This window comes from Myotis yumanensis, unplaced genomic scaffold, assembly GCF_028538775.1.
Source record: "Myotis yumanensis isolate MYYU_CA2020_CCGP unplaced genomic scaffold, mMyoYum1.0.hap1 SCAF_2, whole genome shotgun sequence".
In the NCBI taxonomy this organism is placed as follows: Eukaryota; Metazoa; Chordata; class Mammalia; order Chiroptera; family Vespertilionidae; genus Myotis; species Myotis yumanensis.
Genome location: NW_027223753.1, coordinates 208115125 through 208130231, shown reverse-complemented (window position 1 = coordinate 208130231; position 15107 = coordinate 208115125). Strand labels below are relative to the sequence as shown.

At 60.4% G+C, this 15107-nt stretch overlaps 1 protein-coding gene across 2 annotated transcripts in view; it reads left to right on the top strand.

The window, feature by feature from the left end:
- COL18A1 (collagen type XVIII alpha 1 chain) overlaps window positions 1-14031 on the top strand; it is an 83615-nt gene extending 69584 nt beyond the window's left edge. For both annotated transcript variants that reach the window (XM_070407060.1, XM_070407059.1), the window contains 21 exons: window positions 160-252; window positions 757-786; window positions 870-896; window positions 1155-1217; window positions 1555-1629; window positions 2611-2637; window positions 2836-2889; window positions 3237-3311; window positions 4480-4557; window positions 5122-5164; window positions 5412-5474; window positions 6628-6671; window positions 6944-7063; window positions 7744-7897; window positions 7980-8053; window positions 8632-8760; window positions 9227-9259; window positions 10488-10733; window positions 11191-11388; window positions 11713-11828; window positions 12565-14031. In XM_070407060.1, coding sequence (XP_070263161.1) covers window positions 160-252; window positions 757-786; window positions 870-896; window positions 1155-1217; window positions 1555-1629; window positions 2611-2637; window positions 2836-2889; window positions 3237-3311; window positions 4480-4557; window positions 5122-5164; window positions 5412-5474; window positions 6628-6671; window positions 6944-7063; window positions 7744-7897; window positions 7980-8053; window positions 8632-8760; window positions 9227-9259; window positions 10488-10733; window positions 11191-11388; window positions 11713-11828; window positions 12565-12775 — 1953 coding nt within the window. In that variant the 3' untranslated portion in view covers window positions 12776-14031. The remainder of the gene's footprint in view (window positions 1-159; window positions 253-756; window positions 787-869; window positions 897-1154; window positions 1218-1554; window positions 1630-2610; window positions 2638-2835; window positions 2890-3236; window positions 3312-4479; window positions 4558-5121; window positions 5165-5411; window positions 5475-6627; window positions 6672-6943; window positions 7064-7743; window positions 7898-7979; window positions 8054-8631; window positions 8761-9226; window positions 9260-10487; window positions 10734-11190; window positions 11389-11712; window positions 11829-12564) is intronic.
- The last annotated feature ends 1076 nt before the right edge of the window (window positions 14032-15107 follow it).

Here is a 15107-nt window from a genome sequence, read left to right as displayed (position 1 = left end):
GCCCTCTGTCCCACCTGTTCTTAGAGACTTGGGGTGAAGACCCTCAAATCTGAGGGCTCTCCTCACACCCTGTCAGCTCTGGGGTCCCAGCCCAGAGCCCCTGTAACAATTCTACCCCTACAAGCAACCCAAGCACTGGACACCAGCTTCTTCTTCCAGGGTGACCCAGGGAAGGACGGAGTGGGGCAGCCTGGGCCCCCCGGGCCCCCTGGACTCCCGGGGCCCGTCGTCTACGTGTCGGAGGAGCAGGACGTAAGGACACTGCATGGGTGGGCACATGCTCTGCCTGGACCCCAGTGCAGGGCTGACCCCCAACTGCCAGGGGCCACGCTCTGATGGGCTAGGAGGACGGTGGTCAGAGCCGCTAGCCCTCCCCCCATAGGTTGACCCCCAAGGACATCGGGGTGTCCAGTCTTGGTTCTGCGGGGCTTCTCGTCGAAGCCAGGCCTTCCAGCAGCCCGTGTGGCTGAGTTGCCCCCTCCGGCCCCTATTGTACAGCAGGGGAGGTGGGGCACTGGGCCCCTGGTCCCAGGGTCCTGGGCGGTTCTCCAGTCCAGGAGGCAGCTCCCAGAAGTGGCTTCACTTCTCCTCTGAGGGAACCTAGAGGCACAAGCCAGGACGGTTGAAAGCAGAACTCTGCCCCGTGTTTGATTTCTGGAGTTGTCCTGTTTGTCTTGTGACAATGGTGAGAGTGGAATTTAATTGTATACGTGGTTTTCTTTTCATGATTTTGTGTTTCTGCCGGCTTGGTGACAGAGAGCGGTGTCTGTAACCCATGGGGTCAAGGTACGTGCCGCCCTGCCTGGAACGCGGTCTGGCTGCACGGTGCCGGTCGGCGTCCCCCGTGACACTCTTGCTCTCTCCCACAGGGCCAGCCCGGGTACGCAGGCCTCCCCGTAAGTAGCCTTAGCCCCACCCCCGCCCTGGCGGGGAGCAAAGTTTCCATGTTGTGAGGAACCTTTTGACCCCTTAGCATGAGCCCCCCCGGGTCTAGCAGGGGGTCTCGGGCCTGTAACTGGTCAGGACCACGAAGCAGGTGCATCCTGGGAGATGAGCGGGGAGGGAGCGTGAGTGGCCATCACGGGGACTGGTCGCTCGAGCCCCTCCAGGGCCCTCCACTGCCCACGCCCACATTCCTGCCTGTCTCCCTGCAGGGACCAGCTGGGCCGAAGGGAGACACAGGCGTCAGTGGCCAGCCAGGCCCCCCAGGACCCAAGGTGAGGAGTTGGATGTCATCTGCTCAGGGGTCGGCCCCCTCTGTGAACCCTGAGGGGCAGTCCTGGTCCACCCCGGTGACCACTCCCTGGGAAGGCGGGGGACCTGGGCGCTCCCACAGACTACCTGAAGTCTGGGACAGATTCTCCTCTTAGTCACTCAGTGTGACCCATGAGGGGCCCACCAAGACTCCCAACCACAGAGCCCCAGAGGGCAGGCCTGCTTACATGCACCCGTTCTGGGGAGTTCGTGTGGACCCCGGAGTTGGGGCTCTGCTGCGGTGGTTGGAGGGCCCTCTCCCTGGAGCTGACCTCCCTGACTGCGCTGCTCGGGTTCTAGGGTGAGAAGGGTGAGCCCGGGATGGTCCTCAGTCCTGACGGCAGAGTGCTGCCCCCTGCCCAGAAAGGAGCCAAGGTGAGCCACCGGGCCTTGCTTTTCTCTCCTTGTACCAGCTGGGGAGCGGGGTTTCCAGGGACCAGGGAGCCAGCATGGGCGGGGGTGGGGGTGGGGGTGGGGTCTTTCTGAGAGGGGCCAACTCCTGGCCATGCACGGGTTTTGGAACCTTTCACAGCCTGGGCTCCCTTGCCCTTCCCTGTCTGTTCCTCTTGCACAACCACATTGGGAGGGTTCTGCAAGCTCAGATGCACTGCAGCCCAGCTGGTCCTTGGTCACATCCTGCCTCCGTTGGCTGAGCCAGCCCTGCATGGGGCCTGGGGGCACTCCCGGCCACGGCTCTGGGCTCACGCCCTGGCCCCACCTCACCTGCAGGGGATGAAGCCCCCAGCTTTGCCCAGTGGGAGCTGCCCATCCTGCTGTGTCTGCTGCCTCTCAGCCTCAGGACTGCTGCTGGGGTCCTGGCCCTCCTTCCTCAGGAGGGAGCAGGACCTGGCTGGGGTCAGGCATGGGCTCCTTGAGGGGCCTGTGCCCTGTGTCCCCTGCCCCAGCAGATGACCCTCCAGACGGGCCCTTGGGTGGGTCCTGGGAGTAACTGAACCCGATCGGGTGGCTGTAGGTGCAGGCCTGCAGGGGCCTGGGAGCCCTCAGAATTGTTGGGGATGGCCGCGGGACCTGGGGTCCCAGGACCAGGGTGACTCTAACCAGGACACTGCAGGGCAGCCTCCCAAGCTGCAGGCCTCTCAGGGACCAGCTGGGCCCCATTCATCCCCCTGGGACAGGACACCACTCCAGCACCTTCTCTCTGCTGTTGTTTCCTTCCCTCCTCGGTGATCAGTGCTTCAGTGCTGCCCAGCGGGCATCCAGATGGGCAGAGGGACCCTGCGGGGCTGCCTAAGGGGAATGACCTGGAGGGCATCCAGATGGGCATGGGGACCCCACGGGGTTGCCCGGGGGAATGACCTGCGTGGTCACCTAACAGTGCTTCTGGTTTCTGTTCAGGGGGAGCCCGGCTTCCGAGGACCTCCGGTGAGTAGGCCCTACTTCCCCGCCATGCACATGCGTGTGCTGTGCTCTGAAAAGCACTGTCCCCGCCTGGCTACTGGAAAGCACGAGTGACCAGAGCTTACATCCCAGCTTCACGTTCAAAGCTCAGGACAGGGGTTGGTGGGAGACCACAGCGGGGTCTACCTCTGCTCACCTGAAAGTGGCTCCTCCTCTCTGCAGGGTCCATACGGACGGCCTGGGCACAAAGGAGAGATTGGCTTCCCCGGGCGACCGGTAAGGATCGAGGATCTTACTGTGTAGGTGGTGGGGGGACAGGTAGAGTGTGGCCCAGCCCGGGGGGCAGTGGGCTCTGAGGGGAGTGGGTTGCCATCCTTCCCACTGCCTTCCACCTAAGGTGGCCCCTGCCTGAACATGGCTCTCTTTGGGACATGGGTGAGGAGGCCCTGCTCATGGACAGCTCAGACCCGGGAGGCGGGGGTGGGGACAGGAGTGTCTGGGGCCTGAGGGCTGGGGTGGTGTGAGGCTGGAGTGGGCTGGGTCTGTCCTGGTGGGGACTGAGATGGTAGCTGAGACTGAGGTCTTGGCCAGCACCCAGCAGTTCTCCCCTACACTCTCCCCAGGGCCGTCCTGGGATGAATGGATTCAAAGGAGAGAAAGGGGAGCCAGGAGACGCCAGCGTCGGATTTGGTGCACGGGTGAGTGTCCTGCAAGGGCAGACAGGGCACGACCGGGGCCCCCAGCACCCAGAATGGCCTGAGGGGAGCAGCCTCGGGTTCCAGGCTCGTCTTCAGGAGGCTGCTTCTGAGGGGCCCTTGGTGTGACCACGCTGTGCTTGTCCTCTGACTCACATGCGCATACGTGCGCACACACACAGCTCTAGCTACTTCTCGGAAGGTCATCCAGGTCAGCGTGGGGTCTTCACGCAGCACCACGTTGTTACTTGCAGTAACTCTGCCATCTTTTGAGCCAAGGGTTTTATTTTGGCAATGTTGGCAGGGGAGGGCATGTAGCCATTTCGTCCTGAGAGTTGGGGCTTGCTTCTGACACACCAGGCACCCAGTGCCCCTCCTGCCACACTCATGCATTCTCTCTGGGAGGCCCAGCCCCACCCCAAATCTCAGCCTGGGCCCCTCCTGCCACTCCCTGGTCCCTGTCCCGAGCTCCCACAGCTCAGCGGGACGGGAGTGTCCTGAGCCGTGTTCCAGGCAGCTGCTCTTCCAGTTTTGTATTTGTTGCTGGTTCTTCCTGGGAGCTTCCTTCCCTCTTGTTGTCTGAGACTGGGCCGTTGTGAAAAACTGAGACTAGAAGTCAGCACTTTTCAGGGTTCTGACGCAGTGATGGAACAAGAGGTCACATTTGTGAATAAGGAAGAGAGGCTCTTGAATTCTTTTTACGCTGTTGAGTTTTATTTTATTTTTTATATATATTTTTTATTATTGATTTCAGAGAGAGGAAGGGAGAGGGAGAGAGATAGAAACATCAATGATGGGGGAGAATCATTGATCAGCTGCCTCCTGAACACCCCACACTGGGGATCGAGCCCGCAACCCTGACATGTGCTCTGACCTGGAATCGAACCATGACCTTCTGGTTCATAGGTCGATGCTCAACCACTGAGCCACGCTGTCCAGGCAGCTTTTGAGTTTTAAAGGCGGCTGTGAAATGGCTGTGCATGTGCCCCTGGTCAGGTGCGTCCCACCTCTGGTTCTGCTTCTGTCTCTCCCTCCTCGGCCACACTTGGACAGTGGCTAAGGGAGGACCACTGTGACTTTAAGAAATGCTGCTGCCCACATCTCCCGCCCCGGCCAGTGTCGATGGCCTGGCTGTGGACGTGACTGACCAGAGCTTTCTGTTCCCTCACAGGGTCCACCTGGCCTCCCAGGGCCTCCAGGGCCACCAGGGCCGCCAGGCCTTCCCGGGAACCCTGTCTACGACAGCAACGTAAGTCGCCTGGTACCACTCGCTCACCCCCTCCCCAGTCCTTAGACAGAGTCCTCGGTTGCTGCCACCTTCCCACCACCAACCCCTATGGACCCCAGGGAGGGGTGGCCCAAGCCCCTGGAGGCTTCCTTCCTCTGAGTAGGGGAGATGGGGTCCTTCTGGGAGGGTGGGCACCAGGCTGCCTGCCTTGGGGACCACAGTCAATTAGAAGGTCAGCCCCCAGGAAAGTACAGGCAGGGCAGGGGGCAGGGAGAGCTCTCTGGATCTGGGTACCTGAGCCCCAAGACCCATTGTTCCTGGGAGGGTGGACATGCCGTGTGACGAGGCTCAGAGATGTGAAGTGCACTCATGAGGGGCTCCTCCTGTCGTGACCAGGTCTCCTGATTCCAAACCCCGTGTCCTCTCCTCCCCCTCCCTCCCCCCCTGTCTCCGGGTGGGGATGGAGGGTGCCTCTGCGCCCTCGAAGAGGGTGCTGGGGCTTCTGGGCTCAGAGACCCCTGGGTGGGTGGTGACCTCAGTTCCCAGTGTCTCCCTCAACAGCTATCTTTGGCCCACTCTTTGCAGGCATTTGTGGAGTCTGGCCCCGTGGGACCTCCTGGTTTGCCAGGTGAGGGCTCCTGGCGGCCCTGGAAGAGCTGGGGGTGGGCGGCCCCTTCCTGGGGTGCTGGATGCTCCAGGACTTGGCACCCCCTGCTCACCCAGCTCTGAGGCCACATGAATTCCCTGGGGACCTAACCTTGGGTGGGAGTGGACACAGGGACCACCCACTTGCTGCCCACAATTTAGATCGGGCTCCAGAGGGCATGCTCCTCTCACACATTCAGTCATGGGCACTGGGGTCTGCATTCCTCCAGGGCACCAGGGGCCTTCTGGACCAAAGGGGGACAAAGGAGACGTGGGCCCGCCCGGGCCACCAGGTGAGAGTGCTGGGCGGCCCGGGGCTGAGGGGCTGCGCTGGGGGTTGCTTGCCCTGCTCTCCGGGAGGAAGGAAACCCCTTCTGGGCTCGGGGGGCCCTCACAGGACCTGTAGGGCGTGGGCTGGACTCAAGGACACCTGGTTGGCCCCATCGCCACCACAGGGCCCAGGGCTGCAGACGGTGGCCCGGCAGCATGTCCTGTCACCCCACCTGCTGAGAAGCAGGGCTGGGCGCCAGTGTGTGTCTCCCAGAGAAGACCTAGCCCTCCAGTGGGGATGCTGAGGGGCCTTGTGGGAGGAGGAGAGAGGTGCAGCATCGTGCTGGGAAAGGGGCTCCCCTGCAGCTGGTGGAGTGTCCATGGGAAACGGACCCCCCCCTTCCTCAGTGGGGTTGTGAGGCTCCGGGGTCGGGGCCCAGGTGGGATGTCTGTGGTCCTTGCTGCGGGTGCAGGGCCTGGCCAGGGGAGAGGCAGGGAGGGAACGCATGGTGTACATTTTTGGAAAGGAAGAAATAAACCTGCCATTTTCATAGACAATTTGTTTTTGACCAACAACCCAAAAGGAATCGCCGATAAACAGTTAGAATTAATAAGTACGTTAATCAAGGTCACGAGGGCAATTTACAAAATTCATGACAGTCAGTCATAAACAACATAGAAATTTTTAAAAGTTACCATTTAGAAAGATATCAGATTGGTCACTGTCAGGGGTGGGTGTGGTGGAAGGGAGAATTGGACGAAGAGGGTCAAAAGGTACAAACTTCCCAACTTTTTCCTGTTTGTACCCATATGAAATGATGGCTGTTAAGTAAACGTACTGATCACGTCCCAGTATATGTAAGTCAAGTCATCCTGCTGTACGCCTTGCACTCCAACAGCGCTGTGTGTCAGTTACAGCAATAAAACTGGACGGGATAAAAAGGCACCATTAATAAACACATCCCCCCCCGCCCCCCAAAAAATAAATAAATAAATAACTGGCAATAGGTGTAAGAAAATTGGTAAAGAATCTCTACAGAAATACAAAACGTTTATGGAGAGAGATGAAAGAAGATGCAGACGGGTGCCTGTGTCTGGGCGGGGTTGCGGGGGTGGAGTATGAATGAAAGAGGCTGTACAGCGTCTCATTGAGGCCCCATCCGACACCTCCTGTAGGCCAGTTCCCGTTCGACTTCCTCCAGCTAGAAGCTGAACTGAAGGTGGGTGACCCCTTACCCCTGCACTGAGCCCTCTTCACTCCACTGGCCCCCCCAGGACTCCCCTCTGCCCACCCCACATGGGGCACTGGCCATCCCTGGCCTGGTTTTGTGGGGACTCCCCGGGGTGCAACAAAAGGCCTGTCAGGCCTGGGCTCCAGACGCTCCCAGCTGCCTTACCCTGCCCACCTCCAGGCTGGTGGGGGTCAGCACCCACCCCTCCCCACACCAGCAATGAGAGCTGGCCTGTCTGAAACAAGCATTTCCGTCCACAGGGGGACAAGGGTGACCGAGGGGACACCGGGCAGAAAGGAGAAAGGGGTGAGCCCGGTGGCGGATTCTTCGGCTCTGGTGTGCCTGGACCCCCCGGCCCGCCAGGCTACCCCGGGATTCCGGTAAGTCTGGGCTTCAGGCCACCCTGTAGGTGCCCACACACAGACCCAGGCCTATGCGTCTTCCCAGAGGCCCCTGGGGCCAGGAGCCGAGCACAGGGCCAGTCTGGCTCTGAACACCTAATGAGGCCCACAGGCTGCGCCCTGCAAACGGCCCCAAACACTTCCATCCTAGTTCTGCCCTATGGGGGGCATTGGCAGGCCCGGTGGGTGCACAGTCACTGGCCCCCACCAGGGTGGGCACACCAACTGGGAGTGTCTCCAGCAGGGAGGTGGGGGACAGGGTGGAGCCCCCACCCAGCTCTCCTGCCTGATCTGCTGGCACTGTTCCTCCTGATGGGGACCCCACCAAGTCCCCTCAGGGAGACCCTTGGCCCTGAAAGATTCCAGGGAACAGTGGGCCCAGCTTCTGCCTTGGGGGTGGAGGGAGATTAGGGGCCCCTGGGGGCCACACCTGTGTTCAGAGGCTGCTCTGGTGCACGTGCTGGGGTCAACCCCAGCAACAGGGATGCGGGGAAGGGGTGGGGTGTCCTCCCAGGCCTTGGGGCATGGGAGGGAGGTGACATGGCTCAGAGGCCATGCTTCCTGCACAGTTTCTTGGCAGATGCCTCCCGGCCCCTCAGGCTTCAGTGCCCTTGGCCTAGGGCCCTAGCTGACATCAGCACTTGTCTTGTCTGTCCTAGGGTCCTAAAGGAGAGAGCATCAGGGGCCAGCCTGGCCCACCTGGACCTCAGGGACCCCCTGGCATTGGCTATGAAGGGCGCCAGGGGCCTCCGGGACCTCCTGGCCCTCCAGGGCCCCCAGGGCCCCCTTCCTTTCCTGGCCCCTACAGGCAGAGTAAGTTGGGCGGGGAGTGGTCTGGGCTCCAGCCTCGTACCGCTGGGGCTGGTGCATTCTCACTCTGGCTTCTCTCTTGTAGCTATCAGCGTTCCTGGCCCCCCAGGCCCACCTGGGCCCCCAGGACCCCCTGGAACCCTGGGCACCTCCTCAGGGGTAAGCATTCTTACCTGCCGCTGCTCACTGCCTGGTTGCCTGCCAACCACCCTTCCCTTTGGAGGCCTGTGGGTGGGGCTGCTTGATGAGTCCTGGGTAGACCCCACAGGGACCCTGCTTTGCTCTGGAACAGACACAGAACCCTGAAATGTGGTTTCTGAAGCAGAAGTGGGGTGCCTGGGGGCCATGACTGAGATGGGCAGGGGGAAGGGGACAGCCATGGCGGAGGTCCTAGTGGGCAGGACCATGCGCAGAGGCCTAGGGACTCATGGACTCGTGGGCACCCGAGAGACCATGCCAAGTGTCCTCTCCCCCTTCCCGAGGGCAGCCTCACCCACCCCGCCTTCACGGGGTGTCCCTGGGGCCAGCCTGACAAGAAGGTGCTCAGTTAAGTCTTAAGGACTGTCCTCTGTCCAGGGTGTCCATGTCCCCACCCCATCACCTGGAAATGTCCAAATGCGGTCCCCTGAACTCCACACCTGTCGGGACCATCTGCCGTCCCTGGCCCCACCCCCGCCCGGTGAGCCCAGTGCCGCCTCTGAGCACAGTGGGGCCCCATTGGGCCGGGCCTCCAGCAGGTGAGGATCTGGCCCACGTACCAGACCATGCTGGACAAGGTGCCCGAGGTGCCCGAGGGCTGGCTCATCTTCGTGGCTGACAGGGAGGAGCTGTACGTCCGCGTCCGAAATGGGATCCGGAAGGTCCTGGTGAGTTCTCTGGTTGGCCTTTTCCTGCACCTCCTGTCCTCACTCGTGGGGGTCCGACATGGGAGAAGGTGGGGAGCGCTGCATGGAGGAGGAAGGCCCAGGCCTATGGAAGGGGCACAGGGATCCAGGCCACTGCCCGCACCCACAGCAAGCCCCCTCCGCCACGGTCAGGACCCTCAGGACCATCCTATTAGGGCGACACCCCACAGGGACGAGTGACAGCCGGCGCTCCTCATGCTACCTTTTTTAAACTAGTAGAATTTCTTGAGGAGTTACAGGCTTACAGAGAAGTAGACCTCATCCTTTTGAAAATGTGTGGTCTGCCCGGCACCAGGCAGGCCCCGGATGCAGCTGTGCTGGCTTCCAGGGGAGGGAGGCCCGGGCTGGGCACGTGGATTCAGGAGGGTTGCCCACTGTGGGTGCTGGTGAATCAGGTCATTGAAGTAACCCCCGTGTTTTCTTCCAGCTGGAGGCCCGGACTCCACTCCCGCGTGGGACGGTAAGGAGCCCTGTTCTTTCCCAGCTGTCAGTTTTGGGGTGCAAATCTTTGAGCCTGGTGGATGGCCAGGGCGTGTGGGGCATGCAGTGGTGGTCTGCACACTGCCTCCCATTTCTGGAACAACACTTAGTGCTTTAGCATCCTGGGGCCTCCCCTGCTGAGGAGATGGGGTGCCCATCGTCTTCCCCAGGCTCCTGGGGCCAGAATCCATTGCTCCGTTGAGTCTTTGCTGTCCATCCAGAGTGCAGAGCACAGGGACAGACCCTTCTAGGGTGGACGGAGGGTGGACAGAGGGGGAACAAAGGAGATGGAGATGGGGGATGAATGAGCTGAAGTGAGTACTTGAGTTCACATCTCACAGCTGTAGGCTCCTTTGAAAAAGCATGACTTCTCATGTGGCCCAGCCCGAGGACCTGCGAGTCCATTCTCTCATTCATTCATTCATTCATTCAGCACATAGTCCTGGGCCCCTCCCATATGGTGGGCACTGTTCTAGGCATGAGGTACAGCTGGGCAGGAAATGGGCAAAGCCACTGCCCCCTGCAGCTGACATTATATGGGGGAGACAGGCAATAAAGAGAATAGGTTTGTCAATATATGAAGCATGATATGAAGCATAGTTATACAAATACAAATCTTTTATGTAAATATGTTAATTGTATGAACTATAAATAGAAACTATCCACAGGTACTAAGTACCTAATAATAGGCATATAGGTAACAGTAATAAATTACAGGGTGTGTCCTAAGGCTTTCGGCGCTGTGGGAATAAATAATGGGGAAGTGGGTGGGGGCGCAGGAGTTGGGATTTGAAGGTGGAGGTCACCTTGTCTGTGGTGGGAATGGAGCACAGGCTTGAGGAACTGAGACCAGGGGCCCGCCGTGTCATAACGGGGTATCTGAGCTACAGCGAGGAGGCGGCCTCGAGGTCAGGGGATGTGGTCGCCTGAGGGCCCCCAGGCCACAGCAAGGAGGTGGCCGGGGTGTGCAGGAGCCAGGGGTGTGTGAGCAGAGGACATCCACTTGATTTAGGCATAAACAAGATGGCCAGGCTCCCCCACCAAGAGCACAAGCTGGGGTGAAGAGGAACAGGGTGCTCTGGGACGGGTAGCCAGGAACCTAGGCCCAGGCAAGAGAGCAGAGCCTGAAGGGCACCAGGGGGCCTCCCCGTGGCGCTGACAGGTGTCGGAGCCCCCGTCCCACATACTGTCCACTCCTCAATCTGCAGGACAACGAAGTGGCCGCCTTGCAGCCCCCGCTGGTGCAGCTGCACGAGGGAAACCCGCACCCCCGGTGGGAACTGCCCCCCTCCACCTCACGACCCTGGCGGGCAGATGACATCCTGGTCAGGCCCCCACGCCTGCTGGACCCCCAGCCCTACCCTGGAGTCCCGCATCACGGCTCCTACGTGCACTCCCGGCCAGCCCACCCCACTGGCGCTCCCGCCCACACCCACCATGACTTCCAACCGGTGGTGAGTGACCCTGTGGGCACGTGCCCTCTGACACCTGCCTCCGAGGCCAGTCTCTGCTTAGGTCCCAGAGAGGCTGGGCTGGTGCCTATGACGGCACTGGGGACCGGGGCCCCACAGATCCTTTTTCACAGAGATGGCTGGTGAGGCCTGAGGACAGGGACTTGCTTAGGAGGTAGATGGAGGAGGTGGCCACTTCAAGCTGACCACCGCCCGCTCCCAGGCTGGGCGTTGCTTTCTGGGCGCCCACACCTCTGCTGCCCTGGGCTGAAGGGCCCCAGGCTGGTTCTCCAGGGCCCCAGTGGGTGCACTCAGCTCTCCCAAGTCCTGTCTGTGCTGAGACTCAACCCTACTGTCTATGCAGGGCCGGGGCGGAGGGAGGGCAGGCGGGGAGGGGGTGCCCAGAACTGTACCTGATGTCACCGGCGGCTGACTGCAGCTGACTGCCACTCTCCTGCAGCTGCACCTGGTCGCACTCAACGGGCCACAGCCTGGCGGCCTGCGTGGCATCCGAGGCGCCGACCTCCAGTGCTTTCAGCAGGCGCGTGCGGCCGGGCTGGCAGGCACCTTCCGTGCCTTCCTGTCGTCGCGCCTACAGGACCTCTACAGCATTGTGCGTCGTGCCGACCGTGCCACCGTGCCCATCGTCAACCTCAGGGTGGGTGCACTGCCCTGAGTGTGGGGCTCCCAGAGCTGGGGTGAGGGACCTGGGAGTCAGGGGGGAGGGCACTGGGCTGGTCACATCCCTGAGAACCCAGCAAGGCCCCTGCACCACAGTGCCCTTCCCATGGCTTTATTTCATGGCTCTTCACCACCACTGTGCTTGCCGGATGCTCCTAATGTTTCAGGACCATGGGTGGTGGACTCGTCCCAGACCCGGGGTCCAGGCCAGAGGAGGTGCCTGGTCTGCTAAGGTGCCCAGCCAACGGTCCTCTGTCGGGGGGTGGCCAGAGATGGGTAAACCGCCCACTTCCCTCCGCAGGACGAGGAGCTGTTTCCCAACTGGGAGGCCTTGTTCTCGGGCTCCCAGGGCCAGCTGAAGCCAGGGGCCCGCATCTTCTCCTTTGACGGCAGAGACGTGCTGCAGCACCCCGCCTGGTAGGTGCCCCCGCGTGAGTGCAGTAGCTGGAGGGTGGGGAGGAGCTCTGGGTCTTACCGACCCTAGTGCAGGCCCCTGACTCTGCACCTCCCTGTCTCGCCTGACCCTCTACCTAATAATACATGCTCACTGTTTAAAACTCACAAGATCCAGAAGAGCATGAATGATACAAAGCATTCTTCGTGTGTTATACGAACACCCTCACCAGCCTGCTCCATTGCTGTCGGGAGACTGTCCCATGGTGGGTGCCCCAGGGGCCTGCCAGGACCACCCAGCTCTCACCGTCTGTCACGCAGGCATCACAGAGAGTGATTGCTCCTGTAAACTCCCCCAAATGGGATTTCCCAGTTGGAGGATGTGTGTACTTCAAACACTGGTGGAAGCTGTCAGATTGCCCTCACACCCCTCGTCCCGCCGCCGGCTTGGCGTGAGGGCGCCTGTTCCCCTCGGGCATGCTCTTCCCAGGTGGCTCGTGTGTCAGACAAGTATGTGTCCCGCCCTCACGGAGGAGCACCCAGCCCCAAGGGACCAGTCATCAGGGTCACAGAGCCTGCTCCCCGTGCTGTGCCCCCAAAAGCAGTGGCAGCACGGGGTGCACCGTCCCCGGTGGCTAGGGGTGGCCCGAGTCCCTGCTACCACCTCCGCCTGCAGCCTCCGCCCTTTTCTGCCTGAGGGTGGCCTCTGTCCCAGGAGGAGCAGGGCCCAGGGGAGACTGACAGCCCCTGTGTCCTGCAGGCCACAGAAGAGTGTGTGGCACGGCTCAGACCCCAGCGGGCGCCGGCTGACCGAGAGCTACTGTGAGACGTGGCGGACTGAGGCCACAACAGCCACGGGCCAGGCCTCCTCCATGCTGACGGGCAGGCTGTTGGAACAGAAAGCCGCGAGCTGCCACAACGCCTTCATCGTCCTCTGCATTGAGAACAGCTTCATGACCTCCTCCAAGTAGGGCTTCTGCCAGCTCACGTGGTGTATGGACCGACGGCCAGAGAGGAGGCCAGGCGGCAGGGCGAGTGGAGAGATCCCCAGTGCCGGGCAGGGAGCAGCAGCCAGCACTCCAGACAGGGGACCTGGCTGGGACACTTTCCTGTGTGGTTCACATTTCATGTAATCCTCCAGAAATAAAAGAAAGCCAAAGAGTGTATTTTTAAAAAAGTTTAAAACAGAAAGCTTGGTGCCAACTCTTTCTCCTGCCCTGCCTGCTTCCAAGCCCCAGCTGGCCTGGTCATGCAGGGCGCTGTCCTCAGATTAGACACCAGGGGGCGCACCCAGCCCCGTTTCTCTCTCTCCCTCTCTCTTCCCCCAAAGAATTTTTGTGACTTTATTTGCGCTTGCCTACAATTGCCAGGAAGCAGAATCTCAACGTGTTGGGATGATGCTCCGCCTTGGCTGTGTTCTCTGGCCTCCGGCACTCACTCCCCTGGGGCGGTATGTGCACCCCAGGCCCCCAGAGGGTTGCCCCAGGCAGGGGCTGACTCGGTTTTCTGCCTGGAACCCCTTCTCTGTACAAAACTCAGACCCACTTGCAGACCATCGACAGCCTCCCTCTTCCCTTCTCTATCTGGCCCAGGGGCTGTGCCAGCGGTAAAGAGGGCCCTCCCTCCCCAGGCGGTCAGCGGTCCAGACGACTCAGGCCTTGGGTCTAAGGGGGACCGCCTCTCCTCGGCCTCTTGCAGCAATACCCCCTTCCACTGGGGCAGTTTCCAAGCTCAGTGCCCAGCTCAGCGCCCCACTGCTGACCCTGGCTCCAGACGGGGGGCGGGGGGTAGCATTACCTCCCCCCCCCATGCTGTATGTGCTAGTGGCCTATGCATCCCCTGGAGTCAGTCCTGTCCTGTGGGGTCTCTGTCCCATGCTGGCTTCCCAGTTGACCTGTGAGGTCGAAAACAGTGCAGAGCTAGCCCCAGCCATAGCTGTGCTGTGTGTTTTTAGGGGTCCAGACATGGTAGCATCCTGTTCCTGGCCCCAACCCCACATCCAGTAACCCTTTAAAATACATATATATCTGCCCTGACTGGTTTGGCTCAGTGGATAGAGCATCGGCCTGCGCACTCAAGGGTCCCAGGTTTGATTCCAGTCAAGGGGATGTACCTTGGCAGCGGGCACATCCCCAGTAGGGGGTGTGCAGGAGGCAGCTGATAGATGTTTCTCTCTCATCGATGTTTCTAACTCTCTCTCCCTCTCCCTTCCTCTGTAAAAAAAATCAATAAAATGTATTTTTTAAAAAATAATAAAATAAAATATATATCCTCATAAATAATAAAAGCCCAGCAACCAAACGGCAGAACGGCCAGTCACTATGATGCACACTGACCACCAGGGGGCAGATGCTCAACACAGGAGCTGCCCCCTGGTGGTCAGTGCGCTCCCACAGTGGGGGTGCCGCTCGTTGACCAGGATGAGCAGCGCTCCCACAGCAGGCTGATCCCCGCAGGCCACGTCCCCCCACCAGTGCATGAATCCCATGCACTGGGCCTCTAGTATCTATATAAAAGCCTAAGCAACCGGCCGACCATTCAACCAGTAGCTATGACGCGCACTGACCACCAGGGGGCAGACGCTCATTGCGCAGACATGGAAACATGGAATACACTGATGAATCTCGGGGGAGGGGGGGAGCGAGAAGAGATTAACCAAAGATCTTATATGCATACTAGAGGCCCAGTGCACAAATTCGTGCACCAATGGGGTCCCTCGGCCTGGCCTGTGGGGACCAGGCCAAAACCACAGTCCAACATCCCCTGAGGGGTCCCAGATTGCGAGAGGGTGCAGGCCAGGCTGCGGGACCCCACTGTACAAATGTGTGCACTGGGCCTCTAGTGTGTGTGTGTGTGTGTGTGTGTGTGTGTGTGTGTGTGTACTTTAATTGACTTCAGAGTGGAAGGGAGAGGGAGAGAGTGATAGAAACATTAATGATGAGAATCATTGATTAGCTTCCTCCTGCACAGCCCACACTGGGCATCAAGCCCACAAACTGAACATGTGCCCTGACTGGGACTCAAAACGTGACCTCCCGGTTCATAGGTCACTGCTCAACAGCTGAGCCACCCTGGCCGGGCCCAGTCCCCATTTCCAGGCTCAGAGTTCCCAACACCCATGCAGGACAAGCTCTGCCTGGGCGCACCTGCTAGGACTCCTCGAGTCCCTGGCCAGACTGCCTCCTCTGAGCACTGGATGGAGGCAGTGTGGAGGGACTGCAGCAGGGGCAGGACAGGACTGGACCATGTCCACAAACTAGCTCCATGCGCATAAGTGAATGAGGCCATGTGTTTTGCCCTGTT